Source organism: Marmota marmota, unplaced genomic scaffold, assembly GCF_001458135.2.
Source record: "Marmota marmota marmota unplaced genomic scaffold, marMar, whole genome shotgun sequence".
Lineage (NCBI taxonomy): Eukaryota > Metazoa > Chordata > Mammalia > Rodentia > Sciuridae > Marmota > Marmota marmota.
The window spans coordinates 21,526,377-21,539,652 of NW_026000221.1; the positions used below are offsets into that span (position 1 = coordinate 21,526,377).

General features: G+C 38.2%; 1 protein-coding gene across 2 annotated transcripts in view; it reads right to left on the minus strand.

The window, feature by feature from the left end:
- Nup93 (nucleoporin 93) overlaps positions 1 to 13,276 on the minus strand; it is a 98,380-nt gene that overhangs the window by 62,474 nt on the left and 22,630 nt on the right. Inside the window, exon 3 of one of the 2 annotated variants that reach the window (XM_015488705.2) lies at positions 9,707 to 9,824. The exons of the other annotated variant lie outside the window; for it this stretch is intronic. Coding sequence (XP_015344191.1) covers positions 9,707 to 9,824 — 118 coding nt within the window. The remainder of the gene's footprint in view (positions 1 to 9,706; positions 9,825 to 13,276) is intronic. 2 annotated transcript variants of the gene reach the window in all.

The window sequence follows — 13,276 nt, forward strand, 5'->3', positions numbered from 1 at the left end:
TGGGAAGAGGAGATGAAGAAGCCCAGAAAGCGCGCAGCACAGCGTCTGGACATAATCCATGCTCATTAAACCTCAGCTTTGCCTCCCTGGTGTTAGGTGGGATAAAAGAGAAGACAGAAATTTAAACTTGTCTTTTTCTTTTTTTTATTTATTTTTTACTTGCAGGTGGACACAATATCTTCATTTCATGTTTTTGTGGTGCTGAGGATGGAACCCAGTGCCTCGTATGTGCTAGGTGAGCGCTCTACCACTGAGCCACTACCCCAGCCCCGAAACTTGTCTTTGAATGGTGGTGTTTCCCTGCACAGGGAGGGAGGGAGGGAGGTATGGAGGGAGGGAAGGAAAAAAAAAAGAAGAGAGGAAGGGAAGGAGGCAGGCAGGCAGAACTATTTAAACTCACACTCCTAGAGTATAATCAAAGGAGCACTACCAATCTGTAGAAGATAAAGTACAAATACTGAGAATCAGCAGTTAGAAAATTTTATAGCAATCTGACAGAGTAATTTTATGTCTATTGAATCTAATTTTAAAAATCAGGGCTTGTATTTTACATGTCTTTATTTCACTTTTTTCTAATGATTTATTTTTGTTGCATTTTATAAAAGTATCTCTCATTCTTAGGCAAGCCGGGCTGGGGGGGAATTGGTTAAGAAGCACTGATTTGCTAAAAGCACCTTGAATGAATAACACCCATCACTGTATTCTTCAACACTAAGACATCCCGGGCAGCCTCATCACAGAACCAAGCGTTTCTGTAAACGCAGGTAAACCTCAAAGGATCCACCAGGCCCTGCTCATTTAGAGACAAGTCATGCTGACACAGATTGATATGCACTATGAATAAGAGAATCAAGGAGAGAACTGGATACTCCCAGCAAATACTACACAGTGTTTTCTGAAATTAAGTATATCATAATTTTCCATGACTGTTTCTACCTGATCCTGAGACAGTAACAGCACTGCAAAATACTTAAAAAAAAAAAAAAAAAAAAAAGGAGTGGAGGAAAGCCTTTCTCATANCTTACCTGGACTGTGAGTTAATCTATTGAGACACTGCTTTACCTGGACTGAGACAACAAACTGTAATCTATAACAAATTGTAACTCGGTATCTTTGCTAACAGTGTCATTGCTGGTATAATTTTTCCAAGGGCTTCTTGCATGGAGCCATCAATTGGCTTGGTATTGTGGCATTTTGTATCCTCCCTTTCTGTTTGTGGCAGGTTATTTATGGTGTTTCTGTAAAAACCACTATGGTCCTTATTTAAATTAAACAAAAGGGGGAAATGTTAGAGTCTGTAAACAAGTCAAAATAACACCTGGCATTTTGCCAGGGGAATGTTAGAGTTCGTAAACAAGTCTGGATGGTGCCTGGTAAAATGCCAGAGGGAGTGGTTTGAGAAGTAACAAAAACAAGCCATTAAGTGTGGAGATTCCTGATTGGTTGACTGATGTATCTAGTTTATGCTAATTAGATAAGCTGTGTGGAATGTATAAATACTGCTCCTGTCCTGCAATAAACGGCTCCTACTCCTGCTGTATCAACGTACACAAGTTATTCGTCACCCCCCCCAGTTATTTTGCTGCAGCCGGACTGCGGCACCAGTCCAAGAAATAAACCAAATCAGGCAGGAATAATAGAAAGCAGCCTACAAATCCACACTCTCACTTATATTCTGCAGACCTGATCCTCCCCTTTGTTTTATAAATTAAACAAACAGCCCAGTCCTAGCTGTAAATATGCTTTATAGGACAAGGGCTCTTTCTGAGCAATTTCTCGGCAGGGTGTCTCGCCCAGCCCTGCTCCTCCGCAAGCTCTGCAGCAGTGCTTCAAGAGCCACAGTTTGCTAAAGAGCACAGGCAGGATTTTGCTGAGGACACCTCAGCCTCGCAACCACTCCACAGTGAGAAGAGAGGTCTGACCCTCTGTCCTCCATGATAATTAAAGTGGCACGTGCACCACTGCTGACCTTGTGATCACTGCAGACAAGCAGCTTTCACAACCAAGGGCCTTCGGCCTGCATAGCTGCCAGCAACAGGGACTAGGGAACTCACTCAGCCTCTCGACGTCTGAAGTGCAAGATGGAAGCTGAGCGTTTGTGAATCAGAAAAAAATTGCTTTAAACAAAAGCGACATACACTGGTTCTAAATACAGGTCCTGTAACCGTGGGATGCTGCTCCCCACCTCCTCTTGTCTTTTCCTGGTCCTCACCAAACAAACGAATGACAAAAGGAAGTGAAACTAACTTTCCTCCATTGGATCCACACTCTGTTTTTCACAGAATGTGAATTTGTAGGGAGACACTAGCAATCTGAGCCCCAAAGTTTTTTTAACTTGGGAGCGACACTTTGCAACTACCACCAATCAAAAGAGCCATGTCAGGATGCAGGCCTGAAAGCTCTGAATCGGATATTCCAAAACGGAAATAAGAGATCACAAAGCGCTGTGGCAAGCAGATCAAAGTGGTGCACCAGGCTGCCATCTGAGAATGACAGACTGGTCTACAGTAATGCATTCGATATTCGACGAGGCTTTAACTGCCATTTAAATCACATCCACTCCAGTATCAAATAGTTCAGCAGATAAAAAGCCTTCCCATTTCTGGCTCCTGAAACCAAGCAATTTAAAGATCCCAGACTGAAGATGACAATACACGTTCCTCATCTCCAGAGTGCTGGGGCATCAATAGATATCGGCAGGTTAAGAGAGAGCAAGGGAAGGAGGGAGGGGATGACTCAACTCCAGTTCAAAGGCACCGGAGCCTCGCCAATACTGAAGTGCTCTATTAAAATATTAGATAAATATTTTAGCTATGGGCTTGTTCCAAAATACTCTTATAGAACCATTCCAGCTTTTTTCTTCTTTAAGTTGGTAATTGATATTCTCTTGCTCACTACAGGATACAAGAAACCTCTGAGAAGACAAAAAGGCCTGTCATTTCCTGCTTGCCCAGAATGCATTCAGCATCCATTTACTTGCTTGTTCTGAAAGCCCTGCATTCAAGAGTAAGTGTGAATGGATAAATAAAAGGACTGAAATCTTATGTGCCTGGCTCACATAAAAGCAGTTTTTCACATTTTATACAAACACATTTTTATTCCAAAGTTACCATTTTTAATTCCATTCACAGAATACTTTAATGAATCGCATGTTTTGCCACCAGAAACAATGCCTACCTTTTCCCTTATCAGGAACAGGAAAAAAATTAAAGTATTTCTGTTCTTAGTACAGTAATCAGCATTAGGCTACCTGATAATAAACACAAAACAAGATGGCACATTAGCCTACCTCTGGGAAGACCCCATTTTACTTTTAACAAGTTTGCTAGTTTTTCCCAGCTCAGAGATTTATGCTGAGTCATTTATGTATGACAAGAAACAGCAAATATTCATGAGTTTTAAGCAAGATAGTATAGACTCCATCCACTATGTTCACACATGGAACAAAGCATTACACGACTGTGCCTGAAAAAGAATCACCTCGCGTCTTTACTACATGCAGTTCAGCCTCTACACCTAAAATATACCTGGTATCTCAGGAAAGGGCTTCTCTCCGACTACTAGTGTGGATCCATGAGAATTTGCTAGTGAGTTCAAGAGCATTAACTACAGGCTGTGTGAAGTCCAGTGTAGATAGCTGTTTTAAGCTCGAAACGGGCAAAACATTCCCATTTAAGAGGTCTATAAATGCAAAGACAGGTTACCCTAAGCTTCCCACAGATTCTCTTAGGGGCAAGAGTATATAAAGGAGATAAATAAACAAATGCTAACTAAAAACCTGGAATATAAGAGGCATGGAAGAGTCTCATATTTTTATATTATGTGAAAAACATTAGAGAGCAAAGTCTTACTCCTTCAGAATTCATAGCCTATAATTCAAAATTTCTACTCATTCAATTTAGGCTAGGTCACCATTTTGCACAGAGGAGCGGCTCGAGCACATTCAGTACAAAAACAAGATGGAAGATAGGTGTGTCAGATTACTTCAGTCATGTCTCAGAATTGTCATACAAAGTATCGGTGTGCAAATAGATGCAAATCTTTGTGAATGAATTTTATCTCTTTCTTAGATTTACTACAGCAGCTCTTTCTTACGTAAGAACTCTCCTTGGCACACATTTAGCCATTTCAGTTTCCAGAAACAGATGAAATGGCAACTGCATTTCTTTCAATCTAGTCCGAGAATTAGGACACTGCTCACCCACTTCAATTGCACTTTCCCTCAACTGATGTGAACTAGGGAAATTTACCACACTTCTTTCTCAGTATTAATTGTTACTCAGTAATGTTCCTGAAGAGCTGCTATTAGCACACTAATTACTCTAGGCGAGTCTGACCCTCTTCTCAACAAACTGTCACAGGATTTCTGTAACTGGTTCCCAAGCAACTCACCAATACTACAAATATACAATTAACAGCACAACTACTTTTCCTCTTCACTGTCATATACAGCAGTATCGAAATTCTCAAGATAGAAAATTAAAAGGTAAACTATTAAAATAACAATTTAGGTAATGAAAGGTTACAATATCACTGATTCATTTTTACACTTACCATTGAGTTTCTTCTCACTTTTTAAAAGATAAAATAAAAGTGGTTTGAATACCCTCTATCTTTCCAAGGACAGAAAAAAATATTATGGATACAGTGTGATAAGTTTTTGGCAAATTAACCATCTTTGTACCATTAATTTTGGATGTGATAGATCAGTTTTCCTGACTAATTTTCTTATGGTTATTTTATCCTTCGTTTAAGACTTCTCTTTCTCTTTACTGATATAAGACTGATATTCATCTAGAGATTTAGGCAGATTATGAGGACCTTTGAAATAAAGGTTTTTGTTTTATTTTTCGTATCAAGAGCTGAGTTTTCACTAATATTAGAATTGGCTGCTAAGTCCAACAACCTATTCTTCATAATTTTACTTTGTAAGGAAGCATTAGAAATCTCCCTTTTCCTAAGCAGTAAAGCCAACATATTATATTTGGAGGCTATGAAGAAGATGGATCTGAGAAGACTATGGAAGAGGTAGTATCTAAGGAAATCTCAAGAGACTTAGACTGAAATTAAAGTTTGCATATCGTATAAGGGCTACTCCATAGGGGCTACTCCAGGCTAAGGGAATATGATAAGCAAAGACCTACAAGTATAAAAGAAAAAAGAAAGGGTTAGCAACCTGTTAGTTGAAACACAGAATATACATGCACAAGGCAGCTCCTCCTACCTGGGCACGTGCCACCATTTATACCTATACTAATCCTGAAATCTACATATTTAATACTTTATGAGAAGAAGACTATTTCTAGTTGGAAAAAAAAAAATGTGTCTGTAGAAGTCTCTCAAGCACAATATAGACTGTGTGTTGACCTGTTTTCAGAGAGTAACTACTACTGAACTGTGGAATCGAGTAGGGGTAGTCAGTCTCACTTCCCCAAGTCCCAAAGAGAACACCAAGGATAAGATCAGATACATGGTTGGGACTTGCAGTCACTGTAACAACTAACAATAGATGCCTTATCCTAATACTTCATACTCCAATTGGCTGTGAATTATAGTTAGATTTGAACACATTTTATATTTACAAAGTTTTAAAATTTCTGGCACAATCCACTCTGGATTTGTAATGGAATGAAGTGTGGCCCCACAAAAAGATATGTGCAAGTTCTAACCCTTACTACTGGTAAACATGATCTCATCTGGACATAGAGGTCTTTGTGAATGTTAATTAAGAATCTTGGGATGAGATCATTCTGGAGCTAGGATGGGCCCTAAGTCCAATGACTGGTATCCCATCCCTACAATAGAAAGGAAAGGTAGACTGGACAAAAGGGAGAATCTATAGAATGGAGGAAGAGCCTGGACTTATACCACAGGCCACAGAGAGCTAAACACACCAAAAGGGGCAGAATCAAGAAGCTGAGGAAGGGAGTGTGGTGCTGCTTGACTTCAAATTTCTGGACTATGAAACTGTGAAATAAATTTCTATAGTTTATGCCACTAAGTTTGTGGTAATTTGTTGCAGCATCCCTAGGAATGTAGTAGATTTATCAATAACACCACTGCTTTGACCTAATGCAATTTAGAAATATTATTTCTTAATGTTGGGAAACTACAGCTCCTGTTTTTAAGTCCTACCCGGGCTATTTCCACCCAGCCTTCTTGAAATACACACGCATTCTAGGGAAAAAGTCCAAAATATTACCAAACTATATAAATTTGTACTTTATTATTATATAATACAATTCCTTTTTAAAATATTTATTTTTTAGTTGGACAATAGTTTTTTATTTTGTTTATTTTTATGTGATGCTGAGGATCGAACCCAGGGCCTCGAACGTGCTAGGCAAATGCTCGACCGCTGAGCCACAACCCCAGCCCCTATATGAGACATTTCATCCATGATTGGTCTGTTCAGATCGTAGAAAAGATGTGTAATCTGCCCTCAGTATTTTTTCTCCAAGGACAGGAGTGAGCTAGTGGATTTCTGTAAGAGGACTTGTACTCAAGTACCACAAAGTCACTTTGAATAGATCAGCAGTCATTTTAGCAGTATGTCCAATTACATTACTGCTCCTTAACTCTATTACACAAATTTGTAGGCCTTTTTATGGTCATTTCCAAAAAACAGAATCAATAAACATTTTAAGAAATTCTACTACGATCATCCATATGTATATTTAAGTGGGTTTTTAAAAATATATTACCATTGCTGGCCACAGCAATTTTTTTTTAAATGCAGTCTCGATGCAGGCCAACATCACTGATTATGACAAACAACAAAACAGTAACAAAAAAAAAAACCCATATTAATTTCAAACTCCATTAGAAACAGAAGGAAATATAATCAATAGTTACCAAATTGAAAAGAACAATCTATACATGGGAAAATGCCCTTTCAAGCTTTTAAGAAATGCAAACAATGGACAGTATAAAGTCCTGGACAGCGTCTGTCAAAAGATGCATAAGCATTTCCTTTCATAAATAGTACTTGAAGGATCTTGTAAAAGGATCTAATAATTTCACTCTGGCTGATATTTGGCACTTGAGATTGGGTACACTATCCACGCCTCCCCCTCCAAAAAAAAAGTACTGGTTGAAAAAAATCTAAGTTTATATACAAAAGTTCATTAGATTTCTGGTATATGAATTCAACAAGACTATTAAAATAAACAGGAAGAAAAGATCATCAGATAGCATATCTGGCTTTTCTAAAACCAAAATGTCCAATTTTATACTTGTTTCAATTACAAAATGTAACTGAAAATGTCCAATTTCACTTTTAGAAGAATTAAGAGGACCACTCCATGCTAAAGATGCAAGGTGGCTTATCTTTTACATTTGGCAACTATACGAATCAGGGGCAGACATGATACTCCCTTGTGTATGTGAAGTTTAAACACTGGTTGACTAAACCCTACAATAATTAAAATCCCCCAATCCCTATTGATAAACTTAAACAGTTTGGATCAGTCCAAAGCCCCAGACTTTTAGATCAAAGCTGCATTTTTTTTTTCTGTAAATCTTTGCTGGCAAGAAGATGAAATCAACAGAGAACTTACTTCATGACTACCAAGTCTAGAGCTTTTACTTCAAGCCTAGATAATAAACTCTTTTTTAAAAAAAAAAAAATATTTTATTTACTTATTTTTTAGTTGTAGATGGACATAATACCTTTATTTCATTTATTTATTCATTTTTATGTGGTAGTGAGGATTGAACTCAGGGCCTCATACATGCTAGGCGAGCACTATACCGCTGAGCCACCACCCTCACCCCAAGATAATAAACTCTTAATTAGCCTCAAAAATTATATTGGATTGATCATTTGCATTTCTGAAGCTACTGTAGAAAGTCCAAGAGAGGTGAATTTTTTTTTAAATGGTATTGAAGATCCAACCCAGGGCCTTGGGCATGCTAGGCAAGCACTCTACCACTGAGCTATACTCCCAGCCAAAGAGGTGAAATTTTAAAACGGAAACATCTTTAATCTCAAAATTCAAAGAGTTCCCACCCAGAACCAAAATTCATGGCCATGCTCTTTCCAAATTAAGTAATTCTCTTTGATGTGACAAGCATGTATTGCTAGGACACTCTCTAATTGGGGGTGTTGCAGGACTGTGTTCTTGCATTAAGCACAAAGTTAGACGAGCTGATCACTGCTACTAGATACATTTATAAACCTGCCAAAATCTCAATGGAGTACCACATCAGTAGGATGCAGGAAGTGCATTAATAAATGAAACTGAGTATTCCAAATAGGTATTCCAAGAATGCCAAAGAAAAAAGTTAAAGGCAGCTACTTTTTCAAATAAACATCTTCTTTGATATTTTTATAACATTAAAAACACCCAAACAAAAAGAAACCAACCTTTTAGCCAATGCCATTTCTTTCCACACTGTTGGAAAGTTAGGCACTGTTCCTAAAATATATGTTGACTTTTCAAATTATTTGAGCTCTGTCCCATTCAGCTCACCTGGTCCCTACTCCATGTGTTTGTTTATAGAACACCAAGCAGTTACACTGGAGGTGGAGAGGGATAGCTAAAAAAAAAAAAAGTTTGAGTATACATGCTATTTTAAGATTACATGGAAATGAGAAGGCAGCTATACATTGACAGGCAAATATGATTTAATATATAAAACCAGAAAAAAAAAAAACACTGGACTTTCATACTTTGGGAACATATCAACAAGTGGAAAATTTATGAATGTCTGTAGTTACTCAGCTCTCAACTAAAGTATAGGTTTCTAAATTAGAATAAATACAATTGAAATATAGCCATCAGATGGTCTAAAATGGTTCTTAGGAAGGCTAGTGGGGTAGAGTATTAATTCAAAGTAAGCCTGAAGAATAACGTAATTAGTACCCATTACTACTAAGATCTGCCTGTTCAGGGCCTGAGTTCTTTTCATTTCAGAGGTAAATAAAGGCAGGTATAGTAGCACATACCTGTAGTCCCAACTACTCAGGAGGCTGAGGAAGGAGAATTGATTGCTTGTCCCCAGGGGTGGAAGCCAGGCTGGGAAACACAGTGAGACCCCATCTCAACAACAGCAACATAAACAGTAAACCAATGATAAAAATAGTGCTCTACTGTCGCATCAAAACACAAATGTAGTGTTTCAAATTCTTCAAAACATCATGGACCAGAAGGTTTTTCCTATTAGATTAAAACAACTATCAACTCTTAGTGGCATATTTGGTTTGATGAGACTGCAGTCCCAATTAGACCATTTCCTAGTCCACTCATGTAGCCAAACACATTCTGGAAATCACTGAGTAGGTTTCAGTAAATAGTACTCTAGGTTTTCCCAAGCTCTTTTCCAACCAATACAAGGAAGATATGGAAAAGAAATGTGAAAGATGAATAGTAAAACTATTTGAGATGTAGTAAAGGAAGCAAGAGGAACTTAGAACTAATGTCTCTGTGCCTTGGATTAAGCCCAAGGAAAGAAAAGAAATCTGTTCTCATAAAGTTATCGAGAGTGCAGTTTGGAATCGCTTTCTTAAATTCAGCCATACAGAGCACTCTGAAAATAATCCAGTGTTCTCCATTATACTGCCAAAGCAGATTTCCCATTCTTATAAAATCTGGGGAAGAAGAAAATTAACAAAGAAAATTGAACTTCCTAAATGAGGTGGTAAACAAACAGCGTAGGGCCTTCAGCCTGGGTTACAGGCTTTACCTGCACCTGGCAGCCTTACCTGAATATCTGTGTCCTTCACAGGCTCAAGAGGTTCAAAAGTGGTGGCTGCACTCAGACTCTCCAGGCGCTGGGAAATGTGGGATATGTCAAGTCCCCGAGACCCAAGGAGAACTGACCTATATAGGGATATAGGCAGGGAGACAAGTAAGGGAAAAGTAAGGTTAAGACAACCAATAGGCTTCAAGCCACACTCCAGAGTATGTTTGTTCGGGTTTTTTTTCCCCAAATTTCTTATCTACTGTCAGATACTTTCATATAGATGTTACATACCTACTCCATAAAGATCCATCATCTATGGCTAACACAGACAAAACACTGCATTTAGAAATAGGAGAGATCTGAGTTCTGATCATGCCACAATTAGAGGGCTTTTTCTAGAATAAGAATACTGCCATAGGCTAGCAACTCCAAACACCTCACAGTAAAGAAGCCCCAGAGGTGGGTGTAATTATTCATCCCCATTTTATACATGGGGAAACTAAGGTGCAAAGAGGTTAACCAACTTGTCCAAAGTCACAGAGCAAGGAAGTGGCAGACAGGTCACAGAGTTCCAGAACACAAACTCTTTAACCTCTGAAAAGACAGAGTGAACAACAAAATTTTAGAAGCTTCAGGAGTAACTTGTTCCAAACTTCATTCACTGGGTGAGGAAGCTAAAGTCCAGGACAGCCAATCATTTGCTGAAGAGCAAACTAGAATCTAAGGCCAGTTCTGCGTAGCTTCTCTTCAAAACCAAACACTATGCCAGTGTATCTACAAGTTCCCTCTCCACTGCCCAGTCCAGGAACACAGCAGACTATTATCTGACCACTAATTGCTTTTGAAGAGAAATGGAATAATACAGCCAGCTTTATTTCTATCATCTGAGCAACATAACAATGAGTAAATTTAAAACAACAGCAACAACAACAGACTCTCACTAATATCTAGAGCAATCTCTGGAAGAAGCTTGGGGGAATTAATTTTTTAATTGTTATTTTTGAATTATGATTTAGTACTACAAAATCTCATTAAAAAAGCGTATGTTCCCTTTGAACAACTTAGAAGCTAGAGCATTCAGCAGCACATGTAACACTTGTGAGCATAACCTAAGAGCTTCTGGCCTTACCAGAGAAAGGATTTTCCACATTTAGTTCCATTCTAATAAATTTGCACAGATTATGTTCACGCAGAGGGTTCATCCCTAAAGATTACTTTCTCCTTTTGGTCAACTAGGATGCCATCCCCGATGCATGCCCTCTAAGGTATAAGACAATCTCACCTCTTCTCATAATCCTTAAAAGTTACTTTTCTGATACAGTGGTAATAATCCATAACTTTCCTCCCAATATTCAGAATACTCTCAGGTGAACCCAGAGCACAGGTATTAGTATAATGTCCTCTTTCTTATTTACATAACAGTTTCACTAAGATAAAATTCACATACCACACAATTTACCAGTTAAAGTGTACAATTCAGTGATTACAGTACATTCATAGAATCATAATAACCATCACCACAATTTTAGAATATTTTCTTCACTCCAGAAGAAACCCCCATCATGAGTAGTGTGTTCCCATTTACCCCAATATCATCCCGAGTCCCTGGCATTTGCTAATCTACTTTCTTCTGATTCAATAGGTCTGGGATGGAGCCCCAAATTCCACATTTCTAAAAAGCTCACAGTTGATAATGATGTTGCTGATACATGGACTACACTCAAAATAACAAGGATATAAGTAGGCTCTTACACAACAGGTGGACTGCATGCCCATAATGTGGTCCTCCATATCTCCTGTAAACTGAAAGTAGCTCTAAGGGTCTGACCAGATACCGGAGCCATTGCTGTTGGTGTTAGATTACTTCATACTTTCATCACCAGGCAAGAGACATATGTGCCTGGTTATCTCCATCTGGAATGTGTGCAGTCATTGATGACCATTGCTTAAATCTAATAATTCTTTAGGATTTATAAAATGTGGTATTATTATTCTACCTTTATTAGCTAGAATATGTCCATTCAGGAAAATTCCTTTCATCAACTGTGATTATCCTGAACAATGAATTGGTTCTCTAGCATCCTCCAAAGAGGACCAATGAGCTCTGTGTTAGTGTCATCATGAACTCATGAATCTAAACACATCTGATGTGCTTCAGGCCATGCACAGCGTCTTACTGATGCTCAAGTTGTCTCATCTTTGTCAGCATCTTACTGATGCTCATTTGTCTCTGCAAATTTGTTTCTGAGGGGGTGTTTTGTTTTCCCCTTCTTTCTTTCTTTTTGGTATGTAGTACTAGGGACCAAACTCAGGGTCTCATGAGCACAACCACTGAGCTGGACTCCCAGGCCTGAAGGTTTCTCAGTTCTTTTGAAATTACTCAAGAAGGTCTTAATAACTTTTTTACTATCTGGTATTACAAGAAATATTTCATATTCATTTTATTCAATCCTGCCTCAAACTTGAAATTACCCAACTCTCCAAGAAGTCTAGTTGCTTGTATTAAGTAATGGACTTTAGAGACAATTCTCTGGCCACTAGATTTGCCAAGTTATTACCAGGTTTTTTCAACAGTCAGAGCTGGAAATGGAGTTTTCTTAAGACAAAGTACATCACAAGTTCATACTGATATTTTCAATCCAAAATTAAGAACACAGGGTTTCAGGTTAACTTCATAAATTTCTATCTGTATCTCCTTCCCCCACACCAAAGCCTCACTGCCATAATTACTGACATGCTTTATCCTATACTATAACATATTATCAGTCTCCAAACAGCAGTAACAACCTTTCACCAACAATAGAACTATTGAAGACAGGTTAAAACATTACTTGATACTGTTTCTCCCGTATGATTAGTCACCAAAAGGATAAGAACTTGTTTTCAAATTTTAGAAACTTTTAAATGTTTAGTTGTTTTATAATTATGTTAAATATTTGCACAGTTCCAAAGTCAAACCTATTTTTTTAAAGTCCTTATTTTCTCTACTTATTCCTTCCCTTTTCCAGGGATGACCTTTTGATTATCTTCTACATTAATCATATATTCTTATCTTCTGTATTTGATGCTGTGACATGTGGGGCACTGTTGACACTAAAGGGACTCCCCTCCCAGGGCAGCTAATTCCTAGAGGGTATGAAACAATTCTGCTGCAAGCACATCATCACAGCAAACCCATCAATCCAAAGCCCAATACCCCAGCCACCTCCTTTATCAGGTTCTCATGGGGTTCTCACACTGTGGACCATCATCCCTGTCTTACTCACCCCAAAATCAGGTACTGCACAACTAAAGACAGCCCTTATTCAAACTAGCCAATCCTAAACATGTTTGCACTGCCTGGCCTTGCCTTCCTAAGAAACCACAGCAAAGGCTCTTGCCCTTGTTTCCCCCTTGCTCCCTCTGCCTCCTGATCCGGTTTGGGATATAATACCAAAAGACACAATCCCATAGAACCATAATCCCAAATCTTGAAATCTCAAAAGACCAAAATCCTGAAAACATAATTCTGAGGAAAAAAACAATTTTAAAAATTCTTTAAATGACATTTTATTGTATTTATTTGTTTTTTTTTTTTTTTTTTTTTTTT